General features: G+C 54.8%; 2 protein-coding genes across 2 annotated transcripts; one reads left to right on the top strand and one right to left on the bottom strand.

Annotated features, from left to right (window-relative positions):
• The first annotated feature begins 2537 nt into the window (after positions 1–2537).
• On the top strand, positions 2538–8573 carry LOC105106301 (keratin, type II cuticular Hb6-like). The gene is given in 9 exon segments (XM_031462512.2): positions 2538–2614; positions 2616–2919; positions 4861–5066; positions 5414–5474; positions 6374–6469; positions 6946–7110; positions 7301–7426; positions 8145–8365; positions 8534–8573. Coding segments are annotated over 9 exon segments (1296 nt in total).
• A 2552-nt stretch (positions 8574–11125) lies between these two features.
• On the bottom strand, positions 11126–24141 carry KRT7 (keratin 7). The gene is made up of 9 exons (XM_031462509.2): positions 23761–24141; positions 22092–22303; positions 19943–20003; positions 18633–18728; positions 17030–17194; positions 15789–15914; positions 13307–13527; positions 11812–11846; positions 11126–11434 (listed from the first exon to the last, which is right to left on the bottom strand). Exons 1-9 carry the CDS (start codon positions 24073–24075, stop codon positions 11277–11279), a joined length of 1389 nt encoding a protein of 462 aa, XP_031318369.2. The 5' UTR covers positions 24076–24141; the 3' UTR covers positions 11126–11276.
• Between the last annotated feature and the right edge of the window lie 430 nt (positions 24142–24571).

The raw sequence follows: 24571 nt of genomic DNA, 5'->3' as shown, positions 1-24571 counted from the left end.
GAGAGCAGACCCCCCTGCAGCCTTGTATTAAGGTCCGTCTGTATACGCACGCTGCCCGGCCTGGGGACTGCAGTCTCCTTCGAGCTCTGAGCCTGATTCCTGCCAGGTGCCTGTTTGCTACCTGTCTTGAATTGTCTCCAGGGGCCCACAAGAGGGTAAGGAAGGGACATGAAAACCAAGACAGAGCATTAGCTTTTCATCAGTAGCCTGGTGGACTGGAGACAAAAGGGGCAAAGGAATGATTTCTAGAAGATCCGGCTGAGATTGGAGCAGCCCTCCCCTTCCCAGCACCTGTGACTACTAATCTCTCTATAGGGAAGTCGATCCTTGATTGTATCTGAAATCTCTCAGGCTTTAGTTCATTTCTCCCCCCTGGGTTCCAAGAATAATAAAGGTGACACCAGGGAGTATACGTCCCTGAGGCTGGGCCAGGGATTAGCACTGACCCTTGGGATCCCCTGTGCTCTGGCTGTGTCAAACCTTTACAACTCCATCCCTTTCCAGTTGTGTTCGCAGAGGGCGCAATTCAGCCTGAAGCCCTTTGGACTCTCTGGACCTTACATGCACTTAATTATCAGTGCACACAAAAGCTGATTATTAACTTCCTCGTTGATTGTGATAGCACAGAAAATCTGTTCCATCCACCCACCAAAACCCAGGAAGAGGTCCAAGCAAGCATCATGAAAGTGTCTCCATAAGTCTAATTGAATTCTTTAATTAAGGAAATTAAATGCTTCAGGGTAAGTCCATTTCCTCTTGTAAGCGAGATGCCAAAGGAAGACTTCTCCGATACTACTCTTTCCATAAGAAAGTTGGAGGAGAAATTCATAATCCTGAAGCCATTAGCCACGTGGCTGATGACCCCAGCTGGAGCTGGGAGTGGACGCACAGACACTGTGGAGCTGGGCTCCATCTTCCACAGAGGACGGCACTAAGGTTGCACTGAAACTCCTGCAAAATCAAAGCTGGACCAAAGGGATTCAGGCCCACAAGAGCTTTGGGAAAGATGACACAGAGGGCAGTGGGGCACTCCCTAGAAAGGAGATGCCAGGCAGCCAAAGCTAGGTACGGCTGGCTGTGATGACTTCCGGAATTCCAGGATTTAATTACCCTTTGCACAATAACAACTCATATTTAAAAGCACAGGAAGCTAAGGGTGATTCGCAGGTTTCTCTTTAATACTGGCTGCTGAGTTCACAGTCCAGTTTCCTCTGCCTATAGTTGGACACATAATTAACTTTCATTATGGTGGATCATAGCCTTCTAGGGTTGGTGGCCATGACAAGCATCGGCTGAGGAGAAGGCTTTGGATGAGGCTGATTTCTCTAAGACCCCCAAATCCTAGCCATCTGGGCTTCTTACAGAATTCTTACTCAGTCCCCAAGACTCAGACCCTGGGAGGGGCCAGCGTTGGGGAGGGCTGGGAGACTCCCTTCAGATTCTGACTCTGCCCCTCTATAGAGTCTTCTATGCTTGACCTTAAACAAGTCACTGGACCACTTTGAGCTCAACTTCCTAATCAGGTAAATGGGCACAATAATACTGACCTCGGAAGAATGCCCTGGGGGATTAGATGAGATAATACACTATAAATCCTCCCACATTGTAGGTACTCCATGAGTACAAACTCCCTTCTTGAGGGGGAGGGGTAGAAATCTTTAAATAATTAAAAGGGGGATATAAAAAATAAAAATGAAAGATTCCCTTCCCCTCTCCCAAGCAGAGTGGAGGATATGGTGGGTAGAGGGTATCCCACTTACTAGGGGAGGAGCCATGAGCTGAGTTCTGAGAGAGAGAAAAGGTTTTGCCCCAAGGGAGACAGGATGAATGGCAAAATAATAATAGTAAAATAAACAGAACAAACAAACAAACATTTGTGGAGCTCTTATTAAGCGTTAGGTAGGGCCTTAAATGCTTTCCTGTCCCTTGTGCCATTAGGTCCTCCCAGCAACTCTCTGCTGGGTGCTACTACAGGCCATTCTGCACATGAGTGAACTGAGGCTCAGAAAGGTTATTCACCTGTCCAGGGTCATGACAAGAATCTTCAGGATTGACCTCTAAAACGCCTCCCCTTCAACACACACACACACACACACACACACACACACACGTACTCGCCCCCTACACCATACGGAGATGCGCAGGTAACTAAGACCAGGCTTCCCAGCCTGCAGGGCTAGAACTGAAATGAGGGGGCAGAGCGTGCCCAGGTGCGCAGCCTGGGACTAGAGCTAATGACCCGAGCTACCTGGCCGACTCTGGCCCGAGGGGCCGAAGGGGACTGCCCCGAGCCCGCAGCGCAAGGCGCCGGCGAGCCCACCAGGTGCTTCCGGGCCCCATGAAGCGCAGGCGGGAGGTGAACGCCGTTTTATGGAGGCGGCCAGGAGGCCCAGCTCGCTTTAATTCCCGGCTAGCAGAGGCCGGAGGCCCGCCTTCCAAGCTTATAAACGCGTTGACCTCGCGCTCCCTCTTCCGGCCCGCGGGCCGCGATATAGGGTGCAGCTCGGGTGCCGGGGTCCAGCCTCCGCCGCCGCACCATGTCCTGTCTCTCCTCGCGCCTCGGCAGCCCCTGCGGGGTCCGCGCCTTCACCTGCGCCTCCGCCTGCGGGCCCCGGCCCGGCCGCTGCTGCATCACGGCCGCCCCCTACCGAGGCATCTGCTGCTACCGCGGCCTCACCGGGGGGCTTCAGCAGCCGCAGCGTCTGCGGGGGCTTCCGCGCCGGCTCCTGCGGTCGCAGCTTCGGGTACCGCTCAGGGGGCGTGTGTGGACCCAGCCCTCCCAGCATCACCACCGAGTCGGTCAACGAGAGCCTCCTGGCGCCCCTCAACCTGGAGGTTGACTCTACCGCGCAGTGCGTGAAGCAGGAGAAGGAGCAGATCAAGAGCCTCAACAGCAAGTTTGCTGCCTTCATTGACAAGGTGGGTGTCCTTGATCACACCCTTCCTGAACCTTCCCTTCCTGGGTGGGCACTAAAACAGGAGTCAGGGGCAGGAGAGATGTGGTTTTGGTGAGCTCCCAGTCTGATGGAGATGGACATACATCCAGGACACAGACAGACACAGAGAGATGAATAGAAAGGAGGGGATCCCGTTTAGAACACTGTTATTATATACAGCCTCTGTCCAGACAGACAGAATCCCCATAGACAAGATGCATGTTCTTGATCCTACCCTTCCTGAGCCTGGAAGTCCTGGAAGGACCTGAGAATTTCCAGGCCAGTCTCTCCTAGAAATGGGGAATGGGGACTACTGCTATTTTATGTGATATTTTTAGGTGGTCCATTAAAGCATTAAATAACATTGAAACACCTGATGAGAAAATTTATCTCTTTTCATGTTTGTTTCAATCCTTGAGATGAAATGGAGAAAATCTCATTGGATGCTAATATGTCTTTAATATCTCTCTAACACTTCCTCCTTTCACGCTTCTAATAAAAGGCAGCAAGCCTCAGCTTCAGTGCTGTCTGGGACAACAGTTTCAGCTAGAATTTAATGCCTTCTGATTTCCCCTTATGTATGCCTAGTGATATTGGTCTTACAACTATGGTGGTAATACAGTTACCCCTTTAACCCCATTGAAGTGTGAATGTTAAACAGATTCATTTATAGATCAATCATGAGTAAAATAGTACAGCAGGACTGCAAAATCCTGAAGTCAGCCTGTGAAGGGTTCATACCGGAGAATCACTGCCACCAGTGCAGCCCTCTCAGCGCACACAGAAGGGAAAAGAGGGAGGGATACAGGGCAGGGTCTGCCCAAGAGCCAATGAGAGTGGGTGGCAGAGTAGAACTCCAAGCCTGGGCTCTCCTCTGCTCTCCAGGTCCCTGGGGCTAGAGGATCCCAAGCTTGGTCCCCTCCAGCAGGAGTCAGTCCTCCTCAGCAGACACTGCACCCTGAGTGTTTTAGCGCTCCCATCCAGGAACGGTGGCCAGAGGGTGAAGCGGAAAGGGTCCTGGCCCACAAGCAGGCTTGGGCTCCGTGTTCAGTTTCTCCACTGATTCTCTGTGTGCCGCTGGCCAGTGGCTTCTCCTCTCAGACCCAGAGCTCTCCACTCCAGAGCTGTGCGTGGCGCAGAGTCTGAGCCATGACTGTGAAAGGAAAGATGGGGACAAAGCTATGAGATGCCCCACCACAGCTCAAGCCTTTTCAGCTAAGATACCTAAAGTGATCCCATGTAATATCAGCCATCCCCATTCCCCATTTCCAGAAGTTCCAACCTGGGATTTCCCAGCTGCACTCACTGAGTTGGATGAAAGGATACGAAGGCTAAAAGGCAAGGGACTGTCTCAACTCCAGCTAAAAAATCTGCGAAGAGGAAAACCAGAAGCCGGGGTCCTCCACTTGGTGTCTTGTTTGCCGGTGTCCTCTCTGGCTCCGCAGTGACTGGTGCCGTCCCATCTCTCCAGCCTGAATGACTTGCAGTGAAGGCTTGCATGCTTTGCTTCCCTGCAGTCCCCACCCTCCCTATTTTCCAAAACCTTCCCTCGTTCATATTATCTGCCTGGTCTCCAGACACATCTGAGTGTCCAACATAGGACTTTAGCCCACCTGAGACCCCAGCCATCCTGCTTGGTGGAGACTACGTTCCCTGCTGGGAAGCCCCTCCCACCTTGACCATCCATTCAGACAACTGTTCAGCAAGCCCTCAGCTGTCCACCAAGGACAGAATCTCACTCAGGCCTGAACAAGCAGTCATGAAACAAAGATTCTCGGGGTGCCTCCTCAGGCCACGAGAGCCCAGCTGGGGCCGTTCCATCCACCCCTCGCTTCTGCATGGCTCACTGATAATTCCATCTCACTCTGCAGAGGGCTGGGGATATTGGCTCCTCCCACTGAGTCTCTCCCACCCTGGGCGGCAGGTGCGCTTCCGGGAGCAGCAGAACAAATTTCTGGAGACCAAGCTGCAGTTCTACCAGAACCAAGAGTGCTGCGAGAACAACCTGGAGCCACTGTTCGAGGGCTACATCCAGACACTGAGGCTGGAGACTGAGCGCATGGAGACTGACAGTGGGAGGCTGGCCTCGGAGCTCAGCCACATGCAGGAGGTGCTGGAGGGCTACAAGAAGTGAGTGAGTGCCTTGGGGAGGAGGGTATGGAGAAAGGAAATGGGATGAAGTCAAAGCAGGATAGATTTAAGTTAGACCACAAGAAGAACTTTCCTACAAAAATGTGCAAGGCACCCACCCCAGCCCATATCAGGAATGAGATTCCCTGAAATGGGAAGAGTAGTGTGTGATGTGGTTGGTTTGAGTGCCCAGACGAAAGGGATGGACACTTTTTGATTCTATGACCACCTCCAAAAGATCCAGTTTCTGGAATGTGTTTGTCTGGGCCTTCATTCTCTTCTTTTCTCTTCAAATCCCAGCCTATTGAAGCTCTAACCACTGAAACTTATACCCTTTGTGTCCCCAGGTATGAGGAGGAGGTGACACTAAGGACCACCACTGAGAATAAATTTGGGGCCCTGAAGAAGGTGAGTGATCCCAGATTACTCATCCCACAGCTCAGAACCAAGGACAGAGGCAGGAGGGAGCTCTCTGTAATTCAGAAAGGCTGAGCGACTCCTCCAGAATCACCTTGCCCAACCTCTCCCTGTTTCTCCCCCAAATATTCCAGTGCTCCCTGGGCCGTCCTGGACATCAAAGTACACTGTCTGCTTCAAGCAGGGCAATCTTCCCCCATCCAAGGTAATTCCCATCTGGCAATGGCTTCTCACCTCCTACTGCCCTGTGCCTGGCAGAGAATAGGCACCCCATACATTTTTGTGAATGAAAGAACACATGAATGCTAGGGTATAGCTCCATTCTCAGGCTGGCAACAGCTGGGAAATGCTGGCGTGAACAGTGCCCGTGTTCCTCACCTCTTAACCTTGACTCAGCACCAGTGCCATTCTATGGACTCTCATCAGGTCCTTCCAGCCACCTCCATGTGAGGAAGGCAAGGATTACTGGGAGGAAACTGAGACACAGAGGTCAAGGGTCTTTCCCTGCGTCACGCTGGCTTGGGGGCAGATCTCTAGATTTCTTTCCGTAAGATTCCAGAGCAGAGAGGGGTGGGGCATCATTAGAACTGAGCCATTTTATACCTGATCCTAAGTTTCATGATAGTGCAAGATGTGGTTTCTAGTGGGACCATCCCAGTGGGTACCAGAGGAAGTGCCTAGAAACCTTGGGACCCCCTCCTTTACCCAGACCTGTTCCTGACACCTTCAACTGCATAAAGGACTTCACCAAACCCCTCGACACCAAGCTCTAGGATGAACAGCTAAGGAGGGTCCGGGGAGTGTGCCCAGCCTATGGGGTGCCCCTCCCTGGTGGGGAGAGCTCTGTGTTGTCTCCCCAGTGAGACTCCTGTGCTGCTCTCTCCCTTTAGGAGGTGGACTGTGCCTACCTCCACAAGTCGGACATGGAGGCCAACTTGGAGGCCCTCATCCAAGAGGTAGACTTCCTGAAGCAGCTGTATCGGGAGGTGAGAAGTCACAGAGCAGCGGCACACTGGAAAGGACTTGCCACCATTTGGCTTCTGGGTAGGGGGGTGCAGAGCAGAGTTGAGGGACCCAAGGCAGGTTTACTGTCAGAAGGTGAAGAACAACAGTTTCGTGTGTCATCGGCCAAGCCCACACAAGCTGCGTTCCTGGTTACTGTGGTGGCAATTACCACACAATTTCAATTCTGGCCCTAGACCTAAAGGATGGAGGCAGGAGGCCATGACTGAAATCAGGCAATGGGCCTCAGACCTGGGCTCCTCTCAGCCTCGGGATTCTGGGCCTGAGGAGCACCGAGAGGTTCCAGGGTTGAGGTGGGGAGACCACCTTGGAGATGAAGCTTCAGAGACTGTGAAGGAAGCAGAAGCAGGGGATAGGGAAGGACTGGGAGAGGGTGGGCTGCCGGGAGTGGGGTCCTGGTCCAAGAAGCTCTTATCACTCCCCCATACTGCACCTCCAGGAGCTTCAGGTCCTCCAAGCCCACATCTCAGACACTTCAGTCACCGTCAAGATGGACAACAGCCGGAACCTGAACATGGACAGCATTGTGGCAGAGATCAAGGCTCAGTAGGACGACATTGCCAGCCGTGGCCGGGCTGAGGCCGAGTCCTGGTACCACAGCAAGGTGAGTGGCCCAGCATCCCCTTCTCAGAACCCCAGCAGGGCAGATGCAAAAAGGGCTTCAGCCTTTGTCTAGGTGGGATGGGCAAGGGAAGGGCAGGCAGCTCTCAGGATGCAGTGGCAGATGTGCAGATGTGGGGCTCAGTGGGATGACATACCCTGAGCGCCATGAGCCTCTCTGCTTCCCCCCTCAGTGTGGGGAGATGAAGGCCACAGTGGCCCAGCATGGCGAGACCCTTCACCGCACCAAGGAGGAGATCAATGAGCTGAACCGCATGATCCAGAGGCTGACGGCAGAGGTAGAGAACGCCAAGTGCCAGGTACAGGCGCCTGGCGCACCCCTCAGTGTAGAAAGAGAACAGAGCTAACCTGCAGCTGAGGGATTTTAAGTCAGACCCCTTGCCAAAGTGTGGGGAAAGGAGCAACATCAAACTTTCAGCAAGTCCCCTCCATGGAAACACAATCCGTTCCCACTGAATGTGGGGTGGAGTGGGGAGAGGTATTGGGGGGGAATGGAATGACCGGGCCTTTCATGGTCTTAGGGGCAGAATGGGGCAGAGGAAACAGCACTGGTCTGCGGGACGGGAAACCTGGGGTCTCAAACCAGCCCTGCCACTAGCTCACCATGTGATTTGGGGGAAGCCATTTCACCTCTCTGGCCCATTGTTCTAGATCAGTGATCGCACACTCAGAGGTCCCCAGAGGTTGTGAGTGAAGCAGGCTGTACTGGAGGCACTAGGGTGTGGTAAACTGGAAAGCACTAAGGGCAAAGCTGATCAGAGACAACTGAGGCAGTCCCTACAGTCCAGTGTGGCCAGGTCCTCTGATTTTTCAAGAGAAGCCAGGAATCTGGATTTTAATATTAAAGTTCAAAAATTAAAGACACTGCCAACATTCCCAGGGAATGCTAATTTGCAACCTCTGACCTAACAAATGAGTAAGGCGCCACCTTCCTCTGACAGTCAATGGTTAGTGGGTACCTGGCCTCTGACCTTGAATGCAGAACAGGGAACCTCAATAACCCTCCCCCGCTCCCAGAACTCCAAGCTGGAGGCAGCAGTGACCCAGGCTGAGCAGCAGGGCGAGGCCGCCATTAATGATGCCCGCTGCAAGCTGGCGGGACTGGAGGAAGCCCTGCAGAAGGCCAAGCAGGACATGGCCTGCCTGGTCAGGGAGTACCAGGAGGTGATGAACTCCAAGCTGGGCCTGGACATCGAGATCGCCACCTACCGGCGCCTGCTGGAGGGCGAGGAGCAGAGGTGAGGATCACACTGGGGGGAGGATATCTCTTCATCCTCCAAACTGTTCTTAGAGTCAGGAGCATGTTTTTGTGTTATTTGCATCTAATTTGCATCATTACTTGAAGGAGGAAATTTGCAGGTTCTGCTCCCCCCAACTAATTTTTGTCTCTTTGCTCTCCCAACAAGGTTGTATGAGGGCATTGGTGCTGTAAATGTCTGTAAGTAATCTATACTGTGGGTTCTGAAATAAGGGGTCAGGTTTCCTGATGAACAAACTTTTTCTTAACGGACCAGATAGTAAATACTTTAGGCTTGTGGGTCAGGCAGTGTCTGCTCAACTGCTCAACTTGTCCTTGTAATGTGAAAGCAGCCACCACCAAGCAATACTTAATAAATAGATGTGGCTGGGTTCTAATAAAACTTTATTTGCAAAAACAGGAAGCCAGTGCTGGCCACAATTAAGATCCTGAAAGGAAGGAGGGGGATGTGGCAGTGAATGATTATGAGAACTTAAATAGCTATTACTGCCTAAATGGAGGGCCTGGGCTAACAAGTTTCTCAAGGATGCTTGAGGTTAGACTGCAGGAAGGTCTGCCCAGATGTGAGGGTGTATGAGGGGGAAGGGAGAATAGAAACAGAGGGAAGGAGCTCTGAGCAAGGGAAGGCGGGGGGTACTCTGGACAGCAGGCAAGGGGCTGCTGCTGGCGCCCACCTCCCTCGGGTAGTAATTCCTGTCCTCCCCAACAGGTGTCAGCAGCTCCCGGGGAGGGGTTATTGCGGGGACCTCTGGGTGTCCAGCGCCCGGCCGGTGACGGGAAGCGTCTGCAGCTCCCCCTGTACCGGGAACGTGGCCTTGCGCACCGGCCTGTGCGCGCCCTGCGGCCAGAGCAGCGGCGGCGGCCGCCTGGTGCGGTTTGTGTAGCTCCTCCCACTTTGTACATACGCGGCTCCACGAGCCAAGCGTCCCTGCCTTCAGCAGCGGGTCCCGGAGATCCTAAAGCCCCTGCACTTGCTGGGCAGAAGGGCTTCGGGAACCAGCCGGCATGATCAGCCCCAACTGCTGCCTTCTTTACCTGCATCTCTCTCTCTTGCTTCCTCTCTTCATTTCTTCCAGGGAGGGCCGGGCGCCTTGCCGGCAGGTCTGGCATCTCCCCTCCATCCCCAGAGTCTAAATGACTGGTTTCCTCCAGCCCTGGGCAAATCCTGACTCTGGCTGCTCTAAGGGCTTGGATGCCTGTGGCTTCTAAGGGACAGATTGGTCCCAGAGCCCCTCTGATGTGGACCTGCTGCTGCCTCCCCAGCCTTCTAAACTCTCCCATGGTGACTGAGGTTGTGTCTCCCAGGAGACAACTTTAGCTGCTGCCTGGCTCTCTCTCCCTCTCTCAGCCAAGGTCTCCAAGTTTCCAATAAAACTCCTGGGTCATTTATAATGTGCTCCAAGAATCTCCCTACACACATTTCTGCCTACACATGTGGCCTTCCGGCTCAGTTTTTGCCCCTCTCTGAGGCAACAGAGGAGATGTTCTCAGCAAAGAGGGACAGCGGACTGAGGGACAGTGTCTCTAAGGCACCCCCCCCCCGGTGCCACACTGAATGGTGCAGGGGGACATGGACCCACAGCCCCCAAAACCCAGACACAACAGAAGCACGAGGAGGAGCTAGAAGGGAAGTGAGAAAGGCCACAGGGAGGAGCCTGAGCCAGAAGGGGAAGGGCCTGGCTTTCCTGACATCTTTGGTGTGGACCTCATCACTTGCAGCCGCTGGGACTCCAGTGGTCCATTTCCTCCACTCCCCCACTCCACCCCCACCTCAACATACGAAAAGTTCTGACCGTGAGATCAAATATGCAGACTTCACCTCCCCCTAGAAACCAGCACTCCTGAGATAGTACCCCCAACCCCCCACGCACACCACCACCATCACCCCCAGGGGGGTCCCAGACATAGAGACCTCCTACCTCGCCCCCAGTGCCCATCATATGTGCTGCTGTCCGTCAGGGATGGAGATGACCAAGCACAGACCCCAAAACAATGCACATACTCACAGACACACAGACCCTCCTCAGAGACCCTGACATATATAGATGCCCCATTAAGCACACACAATACACAAATACCCTCCTTTCCTCCCACCCCCAGGGGTTGATTCACAGCCCATCCCTCAGCCCACGACCTAGGCCCAGGGCCCCCTACCAGGCATCTAGACTCTGGGACCCCTCCCCACCCTGCACCCCTCCCAAACACACACAGACCTTCTCCCAACACTATCACCCCCCCAGAATCCCAGACCCCCAGAGCCCCCTCCAGGACCCCAGACACACACCCCATCCTGGGCCCCAGGGACTGGCAGATCCAGCACCAGGAAGGGTTGAGGGCGGCTGATCTGCCAGCTGGCTGGTCCACGCGAGACCCAGGCCTGGACGGCTAAATATTTGCGGCCTTCTCACCACTAAGCAACATTCTCTGACAGCACAGGGTATTGGGAGTGGGGGTGCAAACAGCCCTCCCACCCCCTCTGCAGGGGAGGACTCCAGTGCCCACTTCCTGGCAGAGCCAGCACTTCTGGGGTTTCTGGGCTTCTTCAGGAAAGAGCTGAATCAGCCCTGGCCCTGGGTGTGGGCCACGGCCTCTCTCTGGATAAAAGCCAAGCTCCTTAGGGCAGCACCCCCATGTCACCCATGTGCTCGCCCAGTAATCAGGACAGATGATGCGCTCCCTAGAGCCCCTCCCTCCCCACCACTTTCCCTGCCCAGCCTAATGAAGCCAGGATACAAGGGGCTGAGCTGGGGCTGGCCCAGGCCTCAGAAAGAGGCTGCTTTATTGGAAGCTATTCTGACATCATTTTTCAGACTGCCTTGCAGTCTTGGGACCAGGGATGGGACTTGTCTTGTAACTATGGGGTCAGGGTAAGGGTCTCCCACTCCCGGGGCTCAGTTGAGGGTGCTCCTGCCAGTAGCAGATGTGGTCCTAATGGAGTAGGTCTTGAGGGCCCCGGGCCCTCCGCCACTGGAGAATCTCAGGGCATTGTTGCCCATGGTTCCTCCGAAGGTCAGCCGACTGCCAGCACCGCCAGTGGAATTCACCACAGCTGAGTGAGAAGGGAGGAGGTCTCCATCAGAGTGAGGCCCACCACCCGAGGCCCCACCCTCCTGCCACAGCTGCCCATCGTCCTCCCCCCACCCACCTCCCCTTCCCACAACAGCCAGGGCCAGCCCAGAAGGAGCCTCCAACAGTGGTGAGCCTCTGGTCCACGCTGCCCCCAGCCCCACCCTGCCCTCTTACACGGCTCCCCTGGGCTGTTGAGCCTGCCTGGCTGGATGGGAGCGTAAGGGTCCCTACTGAAAACTGTCAAAGGGAAGGAGGCTCCCGTCCGCCACAAGGCCAGGCCCTCAGGCCAATGTGCCATCCTACAGACCCAGCCTAGTCTGCACAGCAGAGGGGACGGGCCCACAGCCAAGAACTTACAGATGTTCACGGCTCCCACTCCATCTCCGGTCAACCTGGGGGCAGAGGAAAGACCTGTGAGGGCCTCAGCACTGGAAGAACTCCCACACCCCTCTGTCCAGGCCTCAGGCAGGACTGATGCTCCTTTGCTTTGTCTCCACACGCCCAGCCTTCCTTCAGCCTTGTTACAAAATGAGTGAGGAGTAGGGAGGGGGGTTCACTTCGGCCCTCCTGCCTACTGGCTACATGACCTGGGGAGTGTCTCGGAGCCTCCATTTCCTCACCTAACTCAGCACCGACCTCACAGGGTTGTTTGTGATGGTTAAATAACATAACTTACCTAAAGCCCTGGCACTCAGGAGTTGGTCAACAGCAGCCACCTTCATTGTTTATGTGGATGGCTGCCTCCCCTGATTGGACCATAAAATCCTCAAAGTAGGCTGTAGCTTATTGATTCCTGCATCTCCAGTCCCTAGCATGAGGTCTGGCACACAGGAATTACTTAATGTGTGTGGAAATAATTAGTGAATTGTTGATTGAGTGAATTCAGCTCCAGCCTGGACTGAGGAGAGAAGGGGAGGGAGGTGGAGTGGCTTTCAGCAGCCTGTGGGGCTGAAACAAGTCTTGCACTGGAAATTAAAAATCCACCTCAGACAGCTGGATACATTTGCTTTTTGACTCACAGCCCCATTGACACCAAGCCCTCGACCTTCCAGATGCGTTTACTCTGCAGAGGGGTAAAGGAGGTCTCCATTTAGCGGAGGGAGGGAGGGAAGTCCAGTTGTCTCCAGCAGCCCTAAGTCCAGGAAAGGGGCAGAGAAAAACTAAGGGCAAGAGATGGGGATGCTAGGAAGCTTCCAGGCCCCTTGTCTGTTGACCAAATGAGTCAACCAATCCATCACAGTAAGTATGAAGACCCAACTTCAGAGGTTCCACGGCTCTCATGAAAAATTTCCTGTAAGACTAGCCCAGTCCAGCCTTGTCTCAGGCTTCAGGTGAATATGCAGATCTCTCTAGGGACAGGGGGAAATTCACCTCTCCACCAGGATAGGGCAATACCACGGGACTTAGCACTCAGTCATGTAGTGAGAAGCAGCCTGACGCCACTAGAACCAGGAATCAGCAGAGCTTGACCGCACACTGGCCCTGTCCCCTCAATTAATAAAACTAACCAGTTTTCCTTCTGTAAACTAGGGACTCAGGAATACCTGACTTGCTCACCTGAATGTGTTCTGAGGATCAGATAAGATGACCCTGCTAATGGCCACACACACCAAAAGCGCTGTTATCCCCTCAACTTTCCCACCCACCAAGCTTTACACCATATGGTCTTTCCATCTAAATAGTCATCTCATCCAGGGCAATAAGCAAGCATCATCTGTTCCCTCCCTACACCTCCCACTCCCAGTGCCCTGCCGAAGAGTGTACGCAGGAAATGCTTGCAGATGGAGGGATGTTAAGCCCCAGGCCCTACTGAGCCCCAGAGGGATCCCCTGCCCAGCTTCTGTGTCCTCACCTGCTCTCCTCGCCCTCCAGCAGCTTGCGGTAGGTGGCGATCTCGATGTCCAGGGCCAGCTTGATATTCATCAGCTCCTGGTACTCCCGGAGCTGCCGGGCCATGTCCTGCTTGGCTTGTTGCAGGGCAGCCTCCAGCTCTTTCTGCTTGGCGCATGCATCCTTGAGTGCCAGCTCCCCACGCTCCTCAGCCTCAGCGATGGCAGCCTCCAACTTGGCACGCTGTGGGCGGAAGTGGAGCTGTGAGCTAGGGGGCAGGCCTCACCAGTCACGGCCTTCCTGCCTCCCCATCCTGCAGTCAGCATGTGGGCAACTTGCTTACAGTGGCTTCACTGGCACCAGCCCACTCCCCCAAGCACCATGGAATCCTAAGGGTTTAAGACATGGGTTTTGATATCTAATGCCTAGGTTCCAACTCTGGCTCTGCAACTTACAAGCCATGTGATCTTAGAATCAACCCTTCTAAGCCAGTCTCCTCTCTTCTGAAATAGCAGTAATCACAGTTTCTACCTCACAGGGATACTGCAAAGTATTAAATGAGATAATATACAAGGCCTCGCACAGTGTCTAACATACATAACACTATTATGATCACTGTTATAAATAAATGCTATTATGATTTACAAATGCCCACTACCCTTAACCCCTAGCTGGAGAAGCTCCAAGTCTATGGGATCCTAATTTAGCCCCCAAATTTCAGGTAGCTGACCGGAACCAAAAATACCTTCAAAACAGGAACCAGTTTGGAACATGCCCAGAACAGGGAGACTTGGAGCATAGAGACACTGCTTGAAACCGTCACACCCCAGATCAATGGTCCCCCAGGTTTGGACAGGGGTGGTATGATGCTCAACGGACTTGAGCCGCAGCTGCAGCTTCCTGCCACGCCTTACTATTCCCTCTCCTGTGGCCCGTCCCCCACTAGAAGAGCCTGCCCAGTCCTAGGTGGCCTCTTGTTCAGCTCAGAGGGCCACCATCCCCATCCCCAAGCCCAGCGCTCCTCCTCCTTCCTTCTCATGACTGTCCTCTGCCCTCAGATCCTTTCCTCTCAGTGCATGCACTCTGCCTCGCTGCCAACACCCCCAATCCTCCCCAGGAGGCTGGCTGATGCCCTCTGCCCCCATCCACTGGTCGGTGCCCTTCCCTGTCACACTGGTGCCCCCTTGGCAGGGCCATCCCACTGCCTCTGAGCCCCTTGATGGTGGTAGACTCCCCCAGCTCCAGGGTGTGGCTCTGCCTTGGCATGGGTAGAGGAGAACCAGATGTGACAAGGGATTTGGGAAATGGTCATTTATTATTCTGTGCCTCCCCTCCTGGCCTGGACGCTGGGCTCGCTGCACCGGTGATTCATGGCCCTGCATCTATGCCAGGAGGCAGCCTCTGCCCTCCCCCTCATGTAAACAGGCCTGCAGGACTCCAAGGGGAGGACACTTCTGGGTAGATCACCCCCACCTCCCAGGCTCTGGCTCACCTGAGAGTTAGCCCTCTGAAGCTGCTGCACCCATCGGCTTCTCTCCCTCCCCGCTGCAGACCCCTGCTCTGGCTTCGCTGCCCTCCCACCCCCATGCCTTGGCCAGGGCTTGGGGGACCCTTCCTCATCAATGTGCCCCACCCCAGCTTCACAGCACATCCTCCCATCAGTCTGTTATCTGAAACCTGTGCCCCGACCATGAGTGAGGTGCTGGGCAGGGAGGAGCAGTGAACCAGACAGAAGCAGGGTCCCTGCTCTTAAGGCATTTTTAATATTCCAGTGGAGGTGGGGGACAATACTTATTTATACTTAATTAGTAAGACTTACCTAGTAAGTCAGTAGTCAATAAGACAGAAAATTTCAGAGAGTAGCGAGTGTTTCAGGGAACCTCATACAGACTGCTGAGAGAGATCCCTGAGAAGAGGTCTTCTGTCCTAAAGCCCAGGGGGGAGAAGAGGGTAGCCACGTACGGAGCTGGGAGAACCACATTCCAGGTGACAGGAACACCGAGTGCCCGAGGCCCTGAAGCATGAAGATGCTTGGCAAATGGAAGATACAGGAAGCAGCAAGAGCACAGCGGGAGAGGGAGCGGTGGGGAGTGAGGTCAGTGGATGGGACAGGGCCTTGCGAGCCACAGTGAGGGACTCTGCTGCCTCCGGCCCCCCGCTTCTAGGGACACTGGATGGCACCCAGAGCTAGGTGCATGAAGAGGGCCCAGTATCAGTGTGGTAACAAATGGTGGCTCTGGCTAGCCAGCCTGAGGCTTCCTCCATAGGCTGTAGGCCCAGCTAGGACCCCTATCCTCCCTTCGGTCAAGCCAGGACCTGGCCCAGAACATTTTGTCCTGGGGAGCTCACACGTGGGCCAGAGAGACTTGAGCTGCACCAGCCTCTGCCTCCAGGGCCGTGGGGACAGGGCTGACACCCTCGCCCCTAGCCTCTGGCTCCTCATCCTGAGCTTGGCCTCAGCTGGCTGCCCTTCACATGCCTCAGGGAGGAGGGCTGGGGCCCACCTGGTTCTTGATGCTGTCGATCTCCGCCTGCAGCCTCTGGACGGCCCGGTTCATCTCCGCAATCTCATTTCGGGTATTCCGAAGTTCATCCCCGTGCTTCCCAGCCTGGGCCTGAAGGGTCTCAAACTGGAGAGGCCACACAGAGAAGGATGGTGGGGGTGGTCATGATTACAGGTGACTCGTCTTCTCCGCACCCAAAGAAGGCCCCGGGTTCTGAGTGACAAGCCCTCCAAGCTTATCTTCCCAGGGAGGGACACTCTGACTCCTAGCAAGCTTTGCCCGATGCCAGGAGGCCGGACTCTTGGACATTGGGGTGAGGGAGGGCTTCAGTCTCCTCCCAGCCACGACAAGGACAAGGATGACTCCCCGGGCCCATCCCCATTGATCCCGGGGCTCTTCCCATGCCCATGATGTCCCAGTGCTGGAGAGTCACTGGATGTCTCAGATCCTCACCTATTCACCCCTTGATCAGCACCACCCATTTCACAGATGAGGAGAATGAGTCCCAGAGAAGGGAAAGGACTGCCTGCAGGTCACACAGAAAGTCTAAACCTGGGTATCCTTATTGGCATACGTGTGTTCTCACATGCACCATGGATGACTTCCTATCTCTGCAGAGACATTCCTTTGTGCTGCTTTTAAACCCTCAGGCTTCCTCCCCCGGGACACTGGTTTACCCCAGCACCCCGCTGCCCATTCCCCCAGCACCTGCACCATCAGCTGCCCTGCTCCCATACGGTGCATGTAATGATTAAACCTGCCTGGTCCAGAGCCCTTGGACCCAGGATTCAGTCCCTGCTCCTCCATTCACTAGCTGTGTGGAGTTAGACAAATAACTTAACCTCGAGGTGCTTCAGTATCCTCATCTGTAAAAGGGGGATAATAATAGTGCCCACATAATAGGGCTGTTGTGTGGGTTAAATGAGTCAGTGCCGGTAAAATATCTGAAACACTGCCTAGCACTATGCACACTTGCCAAATTTTAGTTACAATAATTATTAATCCATGTGCATTTCCTCTGCCCTGCCCTACCCCATCAGGCTGGACTCTCCCTGGGCAGGGACCTGGACTTCGCCTCCTCTTCTTCCCAGGACACTGGAGACCACCACAGACTTAACCCTTGGTGCCTGTCAGCACAGTGGGACCCAGGCCCTGAAGGCTTGGGACTGAGTGAGGAGTAAGGGAAGCCACCACTGAGGACCCTGCCAGGAAGAGAAAATATTCCTCCAGTGGCAGCACACCTTGGTCTGGTACATGGTCTCGGCCTCGGCCCGGCTGCGGTTGGCGATCTCCTCATACTGGGCCTTGACCTCAGCAATGATGCCGTCCAGGTCCAGGGAGCGGCTGTTGTCCATGGACAGGACCACAGACGTGTCTGAGATCTCGGACTGCAGCTCTTTGAACTCCTGTAGGGACAGAACAGAATGTCAGGACCTGGGGCATAACTCATTCCCGTTCCCACCCTGGGATCTTTCCACCCTGGGACCCCCCACTTCCCATCCTAGGATCTTCCCCACACACTAGAGCAAGAAAAAGGGAGATGAGGCCGGAGTGCGAGTGAGTACCCAGGCAGCAAGGGGCACAGCCCAGGCACCTGTTAAATGGCTCCGCCCAGCCCTGGCTCCCGGAAGAGCCCGTTAGCAACTTCTCAAATAAGAGTCTGGCAGGATCACAGCAGACAAACAAGTGAGAGAGTGTGGTCAACTGTGGTGGCTCCTGGCTGTGAGGTCTCTTGTGAGGGGATCGATCATGAGTGGTGGGTAAAATGTCATATTCCACCTTATAATGGAACCCTCTGCAGCCTTTAAAACTGATGATACAGCTGTATTTACAGACAAGGAAATATATGCATGGTATATCATCACATGAAAAAACAACTGATTCTGTTTCATTAAAATATATATTTCTGTGTCTCAGTGTAAACATATGCACAGAAAAAGGCTGAAAAGGTAGACACCAAAATGATAAGAGTAGGTATAGGAGGCCTGTTTTCAATTTTCTGCTTTACTTAATGTTCTGGATTTTTTGCAATGAGTATATATGTCTCTTATCATAGGAAAAGAATTGCATATACATGTATATAATACACACACCCCCACACACGTATATAACATATGAAGACTTGCACTGAGACTAGGAGAACCCAAAGTCAGACTCAAGGAGCCAGCCCCTGAAATTAACACATGTGGAAATTCTCTCAGAAGGGCTAATGGAGGCAGGATGCTCAGGCCAAGACTCAACTGAAGAGAAATGAGAACTAGTCTGTAATCAGCCTCAAGTGTAATTATGTCCCAGACCAACCAGATGATCGGCCACCCTCTCCTCTGCACAAGGCCAGAGACTCACACTGATGGGATGAAGAGGTTTTTAAATCCACATGAGGGAAAGGAGCTGGAAGCTGAGGGCAAGGCAAGGCTGAGCAGCAGAGGAGGTGGGAGGGGTGGACAGACAGAATGGCTGAGTTGGGGGCGTAAACCCTCAGGCACTCCAGTTTCTCCTGACTCAGGCTCCCCTGCCAACCCACCCAGGCCACCTGTGAACCCTGTCATTGCCCAGATCCCTTGACATCCACCTGGTTCCTTTCTGCCCCTCCCAATCCCCCTCCCTGGCAAATGGTCATCCCACATCTCTAGAAGGCCAGTTTTGACTGACTCCACTCTTCTGTGCTGCCCCAGCTCCTCCTGAACTCCTTGCCCACTATAGATTCCTGAATTAGAAAGATTAAAGAGCAGGGTAAACTGCCCAACACACACCCAGACTGGCCCAGAGGCAAGTGGTGGACCAGATGGCTCCCTGGTTAGGAAATGTAGGACGTAGCATCTCTCCCACCCCTGAGGTCCTCACCTCCTCATAGAGAGTCCTGAGGAAGTTGATCTCGTCATTCAAGGCGTCCACCTTGGCCTCCAATTCCACCTTGTTCATGTAGGCAACATCTACATCCTGGGAGGGGTGGTGGTGAGAAGAGGTAGAGGGTCACCATGTTCTCGGTACACAAATCATTTAGCAGGGGCAGGAACAAGCCAGCATCATCCAGCCCCGACCACTGCCCTACCAAGAAATATACAGCTCCTCCAGGCTGCGGGACGTGCCCATAGCAGGAAGCTTCCTCCACTGGAAGCCCCAGGCTGCGAGATAGGTACCATCACCACACATCCCCAGGACTGAGGTGCCTTCTCAGCCCTGATAGTCCCAAACCTAGCACTTCACCAGTTCCTGAAGGCTTTGATGGTTTACACACCCACCTGGCTCTGCCACCTACGAGCTACATGAACTTGAACAAATCACTTTAACTTTATGAGCTTCAAATTCTCACCAAATGGGAGATCATGAAATCATTCAGACTCGAGGACACTGCTCCCAGAGATGGAAAATCTCCAGCCTAAATATGGAGCTTGCTGCTTGGGTGACACTGAGGCAGGCCGGCCACAGGTAACACCTCAGGTCCAGGTGACACCTAGGCCCCTGCTAGTCATCCTTCCCCATGGTTAAGCTCCTGGGAGGAGGGCTCACTTCCACTCATCCCTGAATCTCCAAGGACCCAGCACTCTGGGGAAGATTACATTTCTGTGTGTGGGCTTGGAACACAGAGTGAGTGTGCTTTGAATCAGCATCTTAAGTCAAGCCTCTCTCAGATATTCCTTAGGCCTTCCGACCTCAGCTTGCACACCTCCAGGGATGGGGAACTCACTCTGCCTCAGGGCAGCCCACCCTATTCATTCAGCAAATATTGCAGGCCCACCACATGCCATGCTTATTTTCAATTAAATGTTCTGACCATGATAGAACATACCCTTGTTCGGGGTTGAAATTGCCCTTTCTCATTTCCATCCTATAATCTTAATTCTAACCCCTCCAAGCCCAGAAACAAGTCTAGTGACTTCCCAGACACACACACACACACACACACACAAATACACACACAGATATGCACACACACACACACGGACACACATACACGCACACGAGGCAGGCTGGACTAGAAGGGCCTGGCTCCCAGATCTGTCATTCTCCAAGCCCATCACTCCCTTCTTGTAGACCCCAGCCAGACCTTGACCACAGGACCCTACTGGCTGCTCAGGCGAGAGGCCTGTGGTCCCTTGTCCCATGTGTTTTCAAACAATGCCCCCCCCATCCTACCTGTCTGCCCCCCTTACCTTCTTCAACACCACGAACTCATTCTCGGCAGCCGTGCGACGGTTAATTTCATCTTCGTACCTGCAGTGAAGGAGGGCAGTGTGGTGCGGATGCAGTTTTGCCTCCATCCACCCCCCATATCCAGGTGTGAACATCTGCCCTGCCCCGCCCTCACCCCCTTCTTAGTGACACACCTGAGAAAACAGGTGTCAGCTGTGAAACAAAATGTCCCTGACTTTTCCATATGGCTGTTTCTAGGGCTTTGAGTCTTGGTACGGGATGAGGGTGGGGGAGCAGAGAACATATGCAAATTAAAGGAAAAGGCTGCGTATACTGGCAGTGAGATGGCAAATAATAATCATGCTTAGGGACCGCTTCATACGGAGCCCGCACTGTTACGTGTTACCCATGCATTTGCTCATTTAATCCCCACAACAGTCCTATAACATTGGTGCCATGCTCAGCAGGGAAAGGAACAGTGGCACAGAGGGGCAGCGTACTCTGCCCAGTCACTAACCTGCTAAGCCCAGACTTGAAGCCCAGAAGTCTGACTCCTGAGCCCACGTCTTAACAACTACTAAATCCCACTCCCTGAGGGTGAAGAAGGGGCCTGAAGGAGCAACCTTGTGGATTCAGGAAGGGGGAAGAATCAGGCCCCAACTAGGTGGCCAAGCCTCCAGCCCCACTCCCACAGCTGCACCCCCCATCCCTCTTCCTCCCAAGGAGCCAGCCTGCCCATAGGAGGACTTTGGCAAAGCAAGGAATAGAGCAAGAGAGCAGTGGGCCTGACCCAGGATTTATTTAATGACTCAAAAAAGGTGTCTGGAACAGGAACTCAGCAGTGCCCACGAGCTGCTAAAGTAGTAGCAGGCACAACATGGGGCAACCACGGTAGGGAGCAGGATGCTTGGGCAGGCAGAGGCCCTCTAGGAGCCCAGATTCCCAAAGTCCCACTCCCCCACGTCCTCTAGAACAGCTGTGAAAACATCCGCGAGGCCGTCTGTCCTGCCTGGGCGCCTTGCCGCTGGGCCCAGAGGTGTGCAGAGAGGAGCTCCCCAGTAGCTGCACTCAGGACCCTTCCCTGCATCCCCTTCCAGGTCCTCCTTCAGCCTGAGCCTGGAGCTCAGCCTGGCCCCCCAGGAAAGCACTCTGTGTGGGGGAAGTTGTATGTTCACACGCGCGCGCTCACACATGCACACCTACGCGTGCACACCTGCCAGCAGGGGCTCACCGGTTGCCCCAGGGCTTCCCAGCCCTGCACCTGTCTGGTTCCACCTGCTGCAGGATTAATCCTGTTGACTGTTGCCCTAGGGAAGTCCAGGGGGAGGGGGAGGCACTCCCTGCCGAGGCCTTTGTTTGTTCTACCTCCAGGCAGAGCCAGTGTCCCTGCTCAGGCTTAGTCATACATCCCCAGGCAGAGCACAGAACTCACTCATTCCCCCAGAGTGCCCACTGGGCAGGGATGCCCAGCCAAGCCTCAGGCTTTGGTGTTTGTCCAATGAGAACAGGCACCTCAAAGGTCTGTCCTCAAAACCCAGTGTTCCCAGCCTCTGCACTCCCTGCCCCTCCTCACAGCCTCCTTGCCAGTTCCTGCCCAGGCCAGACCCACCCCCACAGCCATAGCTCACAGTAATCATTCTCTCTCCTTCTTTCCATCCCAAGTTGGCTCCAAGTCTCCTCCTGGGAGTCAGAGGCCACAAAACAAGCCCCAGCCAGCCCTCCCAGTGATCTGCTAACGTGAGCTCGATCAAGCCCCTGAAACTCTGGACTCCCATTCCTCACCAGAACAAAATGGAGCTGTTCTAGAATAATCTAAGAGTTGTGCCCATCTGTCATAGGACACCTTCCGCCCTGCCCTCTCCTGGGCCTTGGTCAGGCACCCAAAGGAAACAGTGCCGATCAGGCCGGGCTGAGATATTTTCACTGCGAGTAAAAAAGTTGGGAGAAAAGACCAGAAGGACTTGAAGATAGCCCCCAGGAACAGAGAGGAGAGAGGAGAGGCAGGGAAGGTGTTAGTCAAGCTCTTCCCTAGTCAAGATCTTCCCTTCAGGAGACCCAGCAGCTGCCACCCTCTGACCCCCGACCCAGAGAGGATTTGCAGAGGGTCAGCTGAGAGGGGCACATTGGCCCAGGGCATAGATGTCCCAGGTCGCACTGGAGGGGCAGTACTTATTCTTGAAGTCTTCCACAACGTCCTGTGTGTTCCGAAGCTCCACCTCCAGGCAGCCCCCATCCAGCTGTAGTGTCTCCAGCTGCTTCCGCAGGCCGGCAATGTGGGCCTCAAAGATGCCCGGGAGGCGGCTGCTCTTGGTCGACTTCTGCTCCTGCAGCAGCGCCCACTTGGTCTCCAGCAGCTTGTTCTGCTGCTCCAGGAACCGCACCTAGAAGGGGCAGGGAGGAGAAAACTGCTGAGGGGCAGACCTCACCACCCACAGCGGGGTTTGGAGGGTCTCCAGCCACCCAGGAGAGCCCACGTTCCCACTGGCTCTTCCCTCAACCTGTGCCCCTAGCCATCGACCTCCTCCTCCAGGAAGCCCACTCTGAACAGGCCTCTCCTCCAGGACTCTCTGTCTCAAGTGTCTCCGAGTGTGTCCAGGGCTCAGGTCGACCTGGTCATTGATGTGTCCCCACGCTTGTGCTTTAGGATCTCCTCCCTCCTCTGCTCCCCATCACATCACAGGTGATGGTCTCCATCTCCCCGTCTGAAGGGCTGCCCACTTCCTGTCTGCATCCTGAGCCTGACTCAGCCCCTCTCCCTTCAGGGAGGGACCTCATCTCTTCCTCTCTAAATATCTCCCCTTCCCTCTTTCTCCAACAAAGCCTCAGGACAGGACGCTTTAATCAAGTAATGTAAATGAGTCCTGGTTATGTGTCCCTAACCACCCAGGAGCACCCAGTATGAGTGGTGGTGGGAAGCAAGTCTCCTCAAAACCAGCAACTCAGGCAGCAGGCCCCAGGGCTGCAGCTCAGCAGCAGGGGAGGAACCCGGGGCTTCCTGCAGAGGCTGCAGCAGAATCTGAAGGATGTGTACGGTCCGAGGGGTAAAAGACAGGAGGATATGGGGGACCAGGGAAGCGGAGGGGTAAACAAAGGCAGGAGAGGGAAAGCCTGCTCTATGCCCAAGGAGGAGGCCCTGGACAGGGGGGCCCAGTGGGGCTAGCCCTTAGTTCTTGGGTCCAGCTCCACCAGTCTGTCCGCCTAAGCTCCATCCCTCACCCCTTTGGGACCTAAATAATTAGGGAAAACATCTCTTAAATGACCCTTCCCCGGGATCCCCTCAGTGCCCCCAGATGAGATCTCCAAGAGCAGGTATAATCTCACTTCCTACCACCAAAAGGAGGCTGGAGGACCAGATAGGTGGGGCAGATGAGTCTGGGAACCTCCCTCCTTCCAGCTCTTTATTTCCAGCATCTGCTAGGTAGTAGCTTGGGGGGTGGAGAGCACCTCTGACTCCACAGCCCCTCTCTAGAGAGGGGAGCCCAAATAAGAAGTCCTGGCCCTGGCATCTGGAGAGCCCAACTTGACTCAAATTACAAAAACGGCCCAAGAACCCCAGCTGGAGACACAGCTCACCAGGGCAGCCAGGCAGACCCAGACACACATTCCGGGAAGAAAAAGCAGGGCGATTTGGGCAGCTTGCTAGAAGAGAGGGGTTGGAGACTGAGGGGAACAAAATAGCCATAGGGTTCTTGGGGTGGTTATGGTCCCTGATACCGGCGTAAAGAGAGCCGGCACCAGCGCTCCCAGGGCCTGGCCCACGTGCGGCATGGCGAGGCGGCTGCTGGGGCCTGGGGCCTGGAGCCTGGAGCCTGTCTCCAGGCAGTGCCGGCCAGCTCACCTTGTCGATGAAGGAGGCGAACTTGTTGTTGAGGGTCTTGATCTGCTCGCGCTCCTCCTGGCGCACCTGCTGGATGGAGGGGTCGATGTCCACATGCAGCGGGGTCAGCAGGCTCTGATTGATGGTGACCTCGCGGATGCCGGCGCCCACGGGACCCCCGTAGGACGAGCGCACGGCCACGCGCGGCCGCGAGGCGCCCAGGCCGTAGAGGCTGCTGCTGCTGCTAGCGAAGCCGCCGGGGCGCACTGAGCTCAGGCGCACCTGGGCGCTGCGCCCCGGGAAGGCGGCGGAGCGGGAGCTGAAGTGGAAGGACATGCTGGCTGGGCTGGGCTGGGCTGATCGGCGGGCGACAGGGGACCGAACTCGCTGACCTCCGCGGACTCGGCCCCTTTTATCAGCTAGACGCGGCCGGATCAGCTTACACAGGTAGGGGCGGGGCTGGCCGCCGGCCACCTTTCTCTGCCTGCCCGCCCCTCCCGGGGCCGAGTTTCCGCCCTCTGCGCGGTCCTCTCCAAGGCAGCCCAGGCTTTCAGTTCCAGCCGGAACTGTCTAGAGTGGGGAGGAGGGCCGTAGACGCCAGACCCTTTGATGCAGGCGAAGCAGAAAGCTGAAGGAGACAAGTGGTCCCAGGCGATCCGAAACAGGTTCAATCAGGGAAAGCTTCCTGGAGGAAGCTTGGAGAAGGGGTGAAGAATATCCAGAATCCTGAGACGAGAGCAAAAGCTCAAGCCGTAGACGATTGGGAGAAGAGGTGGACCAAATGTTCTAGTCTAGGTTTCAGCCCCTAGTCCCCTCCCCAGGCTTCTGAATG

The sequence above is a fragment of the Camelus dromedarius genome, chromosome 11 (genome assembly GCF_036321535.1).
Source record: "Camelus dromedarius isolate mCamDro1 chromosome 11, mCamDro1.pat, whole genome shotgun sequence".
Lineage (NCBI taxonomy): Eukaryota > Metazoa > Chordata > Mammalia > Artiodactyla > Camelidae > Camelus > Camelus dromedarius.
This window is presented reverse-complemented; position numbering and strand designations above follow the sequence as displayed.

What these genes read in the sequence shown, in the direction of transcription:
- KRT7 (XM_031462509.2), bottom strand. Translation starts at nt 24,075, where the DNA reads ATGTCCTTCCACTTCAGCTCCCGCTCCGCCGCCTTCCCGGGGCGCAGC. An exon ending in AGTTCGTGGTGTTGAAGAAG is followed by an intron (nt 18,729 to 19,942) that starts GTAAGGGGGGCA and finishes CACCCCTCCCAG; the next exon opens with GATGTAGATGTTGCCTACAT. An exon ending in TCAGGACTCTCTATGAGGAG is followed by an intron (nt 17,195 to 18,632) that starts GTGAGGACCTCA and finishes CTGTCCCTACAG; the next exon opens with GAGTTCAAAGAGCTGCAGTC.